The 9,998-nt window shown below is 34.7% G+C and overlaps 2 protein-coding genes across 4 annotated transcripts; one reads left to right on the top strand and one right to left on the bottom strand.

Moving 5' to 3' along the window:
- The first annotated feature begins 1,009 nt into the window (after positions 1–1,009).
- LOC127085451 (SNAP25 homologous protein SNAP33) lies at positions 1,010–3,460 on the top strand. The gene is made up of 6 exons (XM_051025964.1): positions 1,010–1,176; positions 1,546–2,048; positions 2,425–2,518; positions 2,613–2,743; positions 2,962–3,059; positions 3,190–3,460. Exons 2-6 carry the CDS (start codon positions 1,611–1,613, stop codon positions 3,287–3,289), a joined length of 861 nt encoding a protein of 286 aa, XP_050881921.1. The 5' UTR covers positions 1,010–1,176; positions 1,546–1,610; the 3' UTR covers positions 3,290–3,460.
- A 624-nt stretch (positions 3,461–4,084) lies between these two features.
- LOC127085449 (heparanase-like protein 1) lies at positions 4,085–7,923 on the bottom strand. 3 transcript variants are annotated; one of them, XM_051025961.1, is made up of 10 exons: positions 7,602–7,923; positions 6,620–6,893; positions 6,489–6,525; positions 6,111–6,294; positions 5,805–5,953; positions 5,464–5,697; positions 5,193–5,382; positions 4,943–5,068; positions 4,743–4,845; positions 4,085–4,651 (listed from the first exon to the last, which is right to left on the bottom strand). In XM_051025961.1, the coding sequence occupies exons 2-10, from the start codon at positions 6,836–6,838 to the stop codon at positions 4,253–4,255; spliced, it is 1,641 nt and encodes a 546-aa protein (XP_050881918.1). In that variant the 5' UTR covers positions 6,839–6,893; positions 7,602–7,923; the 3' UTR covers positions 4,085–4,252. The 3 variants fall into 3 exon arrangements, with proteins under 3 accessions (XP_050881918.1, XP_050881920.1, XP_050881919.1); XM_051025963.1 differs by lacking the exon at positions 7,602–7,923 and adding an exon at positions 7,478–7,596; XM_051025962.1 differs by lacking the exon at positions 7,602–7,923 and adding an exon at positions 7,086–7,478.
- Between the last annotated feature and the right edge of the window lie 2,075 nt (positions 7,924–9,998).

Raw genomic sequence — 9,998 nt, 5'->3', positions numbered from 1 at the left:
TCAAAATAATTACATAATTAGTATATTCATTATATTAAGAAAAGGTAACTATATACACACATTGGTAATTTAAAGGATCAAGTTGTAATTTTTTTAAAGAACTCATCTGTTAGAAAAAATAACTTAAAGATTTCTGATTTAATTTTTCTATAAATATAATATTGCAAATGAGGTGTTACATGTTAGAATATGCACCATATCAATAGAAAATCAAATACATCCCTTTAAACTAAATGGTTTTATTTAGAGTCAGTAAATAGGTATGTCCGTCTCGTAAAAGTTCAAAAATAAATAAATTGGGTGGGGTATAGCGGACATAAATGAGGGTGCAAACCTAAAATTTTGTCTTGTCTCATAAAAAATTGAGGACGGGATGACATTGCACATTTTAAATTTAAAAATATAAAATTTTATGTTAATGGCCACGTACATAATATCCTATAAAAAACGAAGCAGGACGCGGGTGGATACATTAAATGGTGCATATTAAAATCTTGGCACGTCCCATAAAAATATGGTACATTATTTTATCCACCTCATAGAAGTGAGGGTGAACACACTAAAAATCAGGATTTTTCCTTTTTTTAATTCTGGATATGCATCTCCAAACTCGTCTTAAATGCACAAAACACTCAAAAGTAAGTCATCCATCACATATTTACCAAAAATTGATTTGAATATGCATCTACGAACTCACCCGAAAAAAATTACGAGATATATATCAAGAATAACTCCTGAAAATACTTTATACTTCATAAGTGAACCATTCACCCCAAATATTATTCTGAAAATACATCTCTATAATTGTTTTTGGAGTGAATCCTTGTATGCATCTTTAGAATAACTCGTTAAAGCATTTGTAAGTTTTTTTTTTTAGCAATTTTGTAATATTATTATTATTTTATTAAATTTGATCAAGTGTACTTTTTTTTAATAGACTTAATTTAATACTATTTTTATTTGTTTTTCTTTAATTTCTTAAAACAAAAAGACCAAATCAACAAAAGTCCAAAGTGAAGTTTCAAAAGTTCAATTTCCTCTTGTTGCCTTTCTTTGAAATTCTCCTTACATCTGCTATGACTTTTTCTCAACGCGATTTCGCACAAGTTGCTTAAACCATATTATACCATCCCCATTCCCTTCTCTAACTTCAACACACGCACTGAATTTCCTCAGGTATCATACTTCTCTTCCTATGATTCTCTTGTTTCCACTTCTCTTGTTTTTTTAATCCATTTCGATTTTCCTTTTCATCTAAATAATCGATTTTTCAGTTTAATTTCCAATTTTTTGACATGGGTTTTGGTTGTTTTTGTTGATCACTTGTTCCTTTTTCTACTATGATTCATAAATTATCACTTTTTGTAGTTTTTTTGAAACAGCAAATTTTCATCACCCCATGTTAATTTTTGTTGATTTAATCTCTTTTGAGTTAGGTTTGTATGTATTATCATCTTCAAAATTTGATTTTGATGGAAATTGAATAACAGTGTTTTTTGATAAGATATTTAGTTTATTTATTTATTTTTGCTCTTGATTTTTCAGAATAAAATTTATACAACAAGATCATTGTTTCTTCAAAGGCTTTCATAGAGAAATTGTTGTAGAAAATGTTTGGTTCAAAGAAATCTCCTTTGAAAGATGCTAAACCTAGTTCTAATGAAGACAAAAAGTATAAACCTTCAAGGAAGATTTCTTCTGAGTATAACTTAGTTCAGGGAGAAACTAATACCAATCCGTTTGATGACGGTGATGTTCATCATGTCCGATCTTCGTCGTCGTCTTATGCTCCGTCGTATGGAAATCGGAACATGTATAAGAACGATTTCCGTGAATCTGGGGGATTGGAGAGTCAGTCAGTGGAGGATTTGGAGAATTATGCTGTTTACAAGGCGGAAGAGACTACGAAATCGGTAAACAATTGTCGGAAGATAGCGGAGGAGATGCGAGAGGAGGCTTCCAAGACGTTGGTTATGTTGCATCATCAAGGCGAGCAGATTACAAGGAGTCACGATATTGCTGCTGGCATTGACCATGATTTAAGTCGGGTATTGATCGTGTGATTTCATAGTTAATTGATGTAAACATACTTTGACTAGGTCCTCGGCAATGGACAAATGCATGAAGTCAATGGATCTCGATTGTTGGATGAAAATCAGACGGCTTGTATATTGACTTGGTCAAATTGAGTTTAAAATACTCTCTACTCAATATACGAGCTTTCTGATCTTCATCCAATGGTTGAGATCCAAGACTAATGGAATCGCGGTTGTAAAGAATCCAAATCCAATTATCTTAGGTCTCCTATATAGGAACCTTCCTCGTGCCGTTTTTACCTTAGTGAAAACAAGGTTGCTGCTTGTTATGCGGCCCCGTTGGAAATTGCTTTGTTTTAACTTTTAACATTCTTATTGGTGTTTATAGGGAGAAAAGCTTTTGGGAAGTCTTGGTGGCATGTTCTCCAAAACATGGAAACCGAAGAAGACCGGCGTAATAAAAGGCCCAACCATATTTTCCGGTTAGTATTTTCTCTTTATATGCTCAAATTTTCGAGTTTGGTTGATATTAGAATGTATGACATAATCATATACAATATGCTTCATGATATGCAGATGATCCGGTCCGAAGAAGCGCCAACCACTCTGAGCAACGAGAGAAGTTGGGATTGAATTCTGCCCCTAAAGGACAGTCAAACCCAAGAAGAGCCATTTCGGAGCCAACTAATGCATTTGAAAGAGTCGAGGTTCTGAAAACAACTTATAACTTATATACAAATTTAAATTTATGTTATCTTTTGTTATAAAAATAGTTTATGCAAGCTTGTTCATAAGCACTTGTGCTATAAGCTGCAAATACGCATGTTAATCGAAATAGGCCCTAAATGTAAATAGCTTTTTTCTCCTTTGCATTGTACAATGCTATGCTTAGTATTAAATTCATCAATGTCATGAACCAAAACAGGTTGAGAAAGGGAAGCAAGATGATGCACTATCTGATATAAGTGATTTGTTGGGAGAACTTAAAGGCATGGCCATTGACATGGGATCTGAAATTGACAAGTAAGTAAATTGAATCTATGCTTTGTTTTCTCAAAATATTCTTTCTAGATATTCTTTAACACCAATTGGTGTCACCATTTCACTTTTTTTGAGCATGTTATAAACTAAAGTGATTTTGGTAATGTTGCAGGCAAACCAAAGCCATAGATGGATTTGAAAAGGATACCGAGAAGTTGAACGACCGCATGAATGGCGCCAATCGACGCACTCGTCATTTACTTGGAAAATAGGGATGCATATCATCATTTCATCAGATTGATTCAAACTTTTGCTACTTTTCATTATTTGATTGGAGATTCCAACCTTATAAAAAACACTAGTTTCATTTTATGTATAATCCACTTGTGAAAATAACTTCTTTTTCTTGAAATATATTGTATATTGATATTGATTTGGGTTTATCCATGATTATTATCAATAGCATGATTCATGTGTTGAGTAGCTAGTTGAATTGGTTTGAGAAATGTGGTTGGCCCAACTTATCTTGTAGGGTGAGAGGATTGTTCCAACTTATAATCACATGTTTATTATCTAATATGTTATCTGATGTGGGACTGTTAACACACCCCACATGTCTAGAACCGAATATCTTAAGCGTAACATAAATTGTAGGTGATCAGATAACATAAACTATATAATAAGTTGTCAATAGGATTTTAGGTCAAACTCATAATACCATGTTAAGAAATTGTTTAACTTAACTCAACCCTAAAAAAAACAGACTTAGATTGCCTCCATTTATGGCTCGATAGTGAAAATCTGATAGCAGATGACCTATCGAATCATAAACAAGGCTCTTGACGCCTTGTCAATAAATGTGGTTGGACTTAACTCAACCCTTTCACTTATGGCTCGTTAGTGAAAACCTGATAACAGATGGCCTATCGAATCTTAAAGAAGACTCTTGACACCATGTCAATTAATTTAGTTGGGCTTAACTCAATCTTACGAAACCGGCTTATAAAATAATGATTGTTTCATCGTATAAACATCCAACGAAAAACACAACTTTTGTGCGAGAAGCATAAGTTGAAAGCAACAAATATATTCACACAAGTTGATACATCTTTATGTTTCTTCAAATTTAAAACTTTTGCAAATGCTATATAACTTGCTCACTACTTACAATTACCAAGAGCTTGCAATTCCTTAGGTATAATGCCTATATAGAAACCTTAGACCACATATAGTTTTCAGTGTCTAGCACAAGCTGGAGCATCAAAGTTTGGATACACAACAAATGCAATTGACAAAGGAACTATATATATTGGAGACCTCACATTATTGCGAACCGGATCCATTGTTGGAACATCCCCTTCATTTGTTAACTTGAGTGGAATTCCATTCAGCACCATGGTTTGGCTTTTGAGGTTATCATCTTCTGGAGTTAAGTGATACTCTTCCCGGAACGTGACCTCCGAGCCTTTCGTTCCAACCCAAGAGAACGCTTTCTTGAGATTGTCGAAGAATGAGTTTCTTTCTTTATGAATGTTTTTGCTCACTTCGTCTCTTTTAACACGCGTAGGGTTTTTCACGTTGAGTATGAAGTGCGTTTGATTACTTAAGTTGATCACCAGTAACGTTACGCCAGCCTGTTGAATGAAACTGATAAGATTTCGACAAATGATGAAAGTAATAGCGATATTGGTCCAAAGAAGCTGTCGACTAGATTAACAGACTTACTCTATCTTTTGAACAATGGACGTAAGTCCGTAAAAATGGCGAAGAAATATCGCTGGAAACTGCAAGAACCTTCTTTCCCATCAACCGTTGCCACAAAAGCGCACTGTTTTTGCAGAACCGGAAATATAGGATTATCTTTAACAGTGATATACATTATCGGTATAAATCATCAAGTTAAGTTCGATTTAATTTATACTTGCCTATAGTAGTCAGGATTTGGAGTGAGAGTGGAGGTATTGAGAAGGCCGTAGTTCCCTCCGATTAATGTCTGCCTACAATAAACTTTAGTATTGTAGGTGGATGCGATTCCAAGTTGATCTAAGTACCTACAAATCATTCAAATATTCGGTTAACCACGTCACAGCGTGCAAAATAACAATTCAGAATTCTTCCTTTAGCGCGCCTAAAACCTAGAAAGACGAAAAGAAAACGAATGGAAAGAAAGTTTACCAAAAGCTATTCAGAAATGTGTTGGAAACATCATGACCACCGCTGTTGTAAGCCCCGCCAGCTTCCCCTACCCATGCAGACGTCCAAGGACCGTGTTTTTGAATGGTTTCTGAAAGATTGCTGAAAATCGTTTCCACCCTGCTCAACCGATCGGGATCTAAAATCTTCCCTTCAAGATGTCCGTCACTACCTGAAAAAGAAAAACCGGTCAGTACTACGTCGGACATCGATGTTATTCCGCAAATTATCTACAAAGGAAGGATAAACAAACCTGGTCCCAAATTATATATATGATGAGTCAGAACATTGATTATGCCGGAACCAGAAACCTGAAGAAGCTTATTATACCATTCCTTTTCATAAAAGCCACCAGGTGCTACAAGTGAGGGTTTGAATCTAGAGTTTTCGTATAACGTGTCGAGAATCCGTTTAAGGTTGATCAAGTCTTTCCCGTACTGTGCAACGCCAACACGTGCACCGATGCCCTTGCCGCTCAACTCGTTACCTACAATAGCGTATGCAATAATAAGGTCAAATTAAACATTAACGAAAATAAAAGATATAGCAGCACCATGCGCCGATGCGTAGAGGAATTTGAATAAAGCGCATTACCGAGTTCCCATGCGTCGATCCTGTATCCCTTCGAAACCGTGTACTTTATAAAATCATAAGCATTTGTAGGATCCCAAGCTCCTTCCCAAACTTTAGGAACAACCTGGTGCTTTCCATGGAGCGCGTTCAAGCCAAATGTCACAATGGCCCTGCAAGTGTCAAACTTCGATTAAGTTAAACCTACGACAGGTAATCCTCGTTCTGCAACACACCGACATTCAAGTTCTTTGCTCGGTGTTTACATTACAAGTATGTATAGGGTCGATGTCATCTCTCGATAGCTCAGATACGTGTAAAGATTCTCACCCTGTCTGATTGAAAAACTGATTCAGCTCATCCCATCTTTTCATGTGTAAGCATCCCTTTGAAAAATCGAACAATCCACCTTTCATCTTTTGAAATGGATGACAAGGAGAGTTCGGGTTTCCTACGTCATACACCACCTGATCTTGCAGAGAACCTCCGAGTCTTATCCTCAACGGCTTGAGGGCTATCAGAAAACGATAGAAAAATAATAACATTATGCTTAATACATTTTAAATATAACCAATGTTGTCAACCGCAAATTGTCACAAATAGTTCAAATTCCGATACACAACAGTACTATAGCTCCAATAGCGATTTTGTTAGAAATTGGGCTATAGTATCGTTATAGCGGCTAATTAACAACAATAACATACACACCTTGAATTGCCTTGGCAAGGAAAGGACGAGATACATCCTGAAAAACCGATCAACATTGAATTGAGCAATGACAATAAATTCTCGAGAGTTCATTTCAATTTCTACATAGTTGACAATTCTGAAATACTCACCAAATTTACGACAGACGAATATCCCCAAGAGCAATGGTCGTAGTCACACTTATCATGTGGCCACCAATCAATAGTTGCACAGATAAAGTTTTCACCTGTTTCGGCTTTTGCTTGAGCTCCATTTACTAGTAGCGAACCGTGTTCAATATCTCGACTTAAAGTAACTTGAATAGAGGCCAAAAAGAGAAACAATGCAAGATGGTGGAATCCCAATCCCATGATGGTTGAATCAGTTGCAGAAGCAACCAAAGCTAACACAACTAATCCAAATTAACTGCGATAACAGATAAAAGCGATATTATAATCTTTCAAATTCATCAAGTCATTTTATAATTCATCACCTATGAAACACATCAGACACCGATACTGACACATCGCAAGAGTAATAATTTGAAAATATGAATAAATTAATCATAATCACAAGTGACAGTATCAGTTTCAGACACGACACACGACACAGACACACCTTTTTTCAGAGGTTTAGGAACTGCGGAGGTCATCACCATCACCATGACAGAGTAATCATGGTCATTAACTCAATAAAAAATGAGTATCCTAATTCCTAAAGTCAACAACTAAATTAATGGTTACTACTTCACACACTCTGAATGTTTTTGAGAATCATGAAAACAAACTTCAAAGTCAAAATTTCAAACATGCTTAATAGTATAAAATAAATCCAAATCAGACAGATAAAATATGAACACAAAACTTGTGGAAAACACTAATCAACCATCATCTTATTATTAATATTATAAATCTTGAAGAAACAGAAACAAGTTGAATTCAAACTAAGTCAAAAAAACATATTTATTTTTATTATAAAAATATAACAGAAAAAGGAACATCCAAACATACATATAAAAAAACATGAGAAAATCAGATCTGAAGAAGACATGTAAGAATTAATCCAAACAACATGACAACAACCCAGAAGAGTAAACTGAAAGAATAAGAAAAAGGGTGAAAGCAAGGAACAAACTTTGAACAAATGGAAGGGAGAGAGACTGGGAGGTGAAAAGGGGTTGGTTGTTGATGGGTTGCTTGATTGGCATTGATGAGAATCTAATCTATAGAGTGATGAAGAGTGAATAATAATGAATGATGTGGTTTAAGTGAGAGTTAAACTAGTTTGGTGATGGAAATTGGAAAGTGAAAAGGAAAGAGATTTTTCTTTTTTCTTTTTATTTGTCTATTCAGATTACTTTTCAGTGTTTTGTGACTGTTTGTATGACTTTGAGTTTGCAGAGGTTTGTGTCTTAAGGTGACAGTAATTAATCAATGCCACAATCTTAGGAATAAGGCTGTGTTCTGCCTTTTTCATCCGTTTCAAAAATAAATGTTACTACTATTTTAATAAATACTCATTCTATTTTTTATTATAAATAGTTTTTGACTTTTCAAATGTATTAAGAAATACAATAATTGTGGTATAAAAAAAAGAAAATATAATTTTTTTTACAAAATTATCCTTGATATTAAAAAAATAAATTGACATAATTAAAAAGAGAGAGAATAATAAACATGTAAGGGTATAATAGGAAAAATAACATTAATGATTCATTGATATTATAAAACAATTTATATTATAGTATAAAATATTTTTTCAAAGCGACTTATAATAAAAAACGGAGGTAGTAAAATTTATTTTAATTTTTTAATACTCCTTCTATCTCAAAATAAATGTCATATTTGATACTTTTATACCAATTAAAAAAATGATAAAGGAAAGAGAGAATCACAATTTTAAGAAATTATACTTATTGATTATTAGCGTGTTAAAGTTATCATTAATGCAAGGTGAGCGAAATAATAAATTATGAGTATTAATTATTCGAAAAAGTATGAATGTTTCGCTCTTTTCAAATAACTCAAATTACAGATAGTCAAATAGTATTAAAAGGCAACCGACCACTCTTCGAAAAATTATCTAGCCCACCAAACTGTAAGAGATGATCCAATAATTATCCTTGAAATGCTGTTGAGAAACCCAATAAATTTGAAATAATAGGCCACAACCTAAAGAAAAAAAATCATATTTTACAAACAAATGATTTTTTCCTTCACCACGCCACAACTCGCCACACATCTTTGGTCGTTCGTAGTAAGAATCCCCACCTACCAAAATTGTCTTTCGTCGGATTATGATTCAAAAACAACCGCCATACAAAAATAGAAATCTTAAGCGGCACAATCTTCAACCACAAAATTTAGGAATTAGTCTGATTGTTATTGTCGTCAACTTCAGACAAATTTTTATAAGCACCGCTGACTGTGTAGCAAGAAGAATGATGTGAATTCAAAATCCAACGATCTTCTACGACCACCTGTAAAACAACTAAGGTTAACCGCTTAACACACTCCCCCACAAACTCCTTATCCCACACAAGCAACATCATACGCCACTTCCACGCCTCATCATTCTCCCCTACCCCAACTGAAGGAAAATTGTGATCCAAAACGTAGCGGAAATTAAAAAATTTCATTAGTGATCCTCACGAATGGGCATGATTAGTGATAGAAATCATTACCTCTTGTGGCGATTGAAACCTTTGATGCAGATCTAAGGAGTGATCACGAGCGTTGAATGGTGACAAGGCCTCTACTAAGTCCATACAAACTGATTCCTTCAGCCTCAGTGCTAGCTGCTATGAATGAAGGCTTTGAGAGAGAGAGAGAGAGAGAGAGAGAGAGAGAGAGAGAGAAACGAAATTTCATCAAGTGAAATGCTTCTGCACAAGGGTTCTATTTATAGAACCACTTATGTGGGTTGCAAGCTAAAAAGTCCACTTAAGTGTATGTGGTCCATATCTTATGGTATACCAAAAATCACTTAAGCGTGTGGTACCTTACCACATTTCGTATTCTACTTAAGTGCACTGTACCTTACGATGTTCTACAGTTCACTTAAGTGTATCGTACCTTAGGGTGTTGTTTATTTACTCTATCTCTCATCAATCCGTCCTTTTGTGTGTGACCCTTTAGGTTTTCGCAACATTGACAATTATATTAAATCACATATTTAACATAATAAACAGTGAATGATATCTAACAACACATCACTGCTACCCAAGACACAAAAATATCATGTGATATGACAAATCCCCTTTTGTGATAATACTTGTGTACAATTACCCTTTTGCCCTTATCTCTATATTGAACACAAGGCATAAACCGTGTCATCCTTATCTAGTTCAATATTGGGCCCTTAGACATTTATCCTCTTACGCATGATGGGAAAATTCCATTTAGGTCACTCATGTCCCTCAGCATGCTTCGTGGAGTACCCATCAAGTGTCTTTATGGTCATCCAGTTAAGGACAATGTTTGATCAACAATAAAGCACTCGACTCTACATCTAAGGTTCATAGTGGTTTCA

Source organism: Lathyrus oleraceus, chromosome 5 (genome assembly GCF_024323335.1).
Source record: "Lathyrus oleraceus cultivar Zhongwan6 chromosome 5, CAAS_Psat_ZW6_1.0, whole genome shotgun sequence".
NCBI classification, from domain to species: domain Eukaryota; kingdom Viridiplantae; phylum Streptophyta; class Magnoliopsida; order Fabales; family Fabaceae; genus Lathyrus; species Lathyrus oleraceus.
The sequence above is the reverse complement of the archived record's forward strand: the minus strand, read 5'-3'. Positions and strand labels throughout refer to the sequence as shown.

Coding starts and splice junctions, on each gene's coding strand:
- LOC127085451 (XM_051025964.1), top strand. CDS start 1,611: ATGTTTGGTTCAAAGAAATCTCCTTTGAAAGATGCTAAACCTAGTTCT. Junction 2,519..2,612: donor AGGCCCAACCATATTTTCCG/GTTAGTATTTTC, acceptor CATGATATGCAG/ATGATCCGGTCCGAAGAAGC. Junction 2,744..2,961: donor ATGCATTTGAAAGAGTCGAG/GTTCTGAAAACA, acceptor GAACCAAAACAG/GTTGAGAAAGGGAAGCAAGA.
- LOC127085449 (XM_051025961.1), bottom strand. CDS start 6,838: ATGGGATTGGGATTCCACCATCTTGCATTGTTTCTCTTTTTGGCCTCT. Junction 5,383..5,463: donor TATATATAATTTGGGACCAG/GTTTGTTTATCC, acceptor TTTCTTTTTCAG/GTAGTGACGGACATCTTGAA. Junction 4,846..4,942: donor CCAAATCCTGACTACTATAG/GCAAGTATAAAT, acceptor CTGCAAAAACAG/TGCGCTTTTGTGGCAACGGT.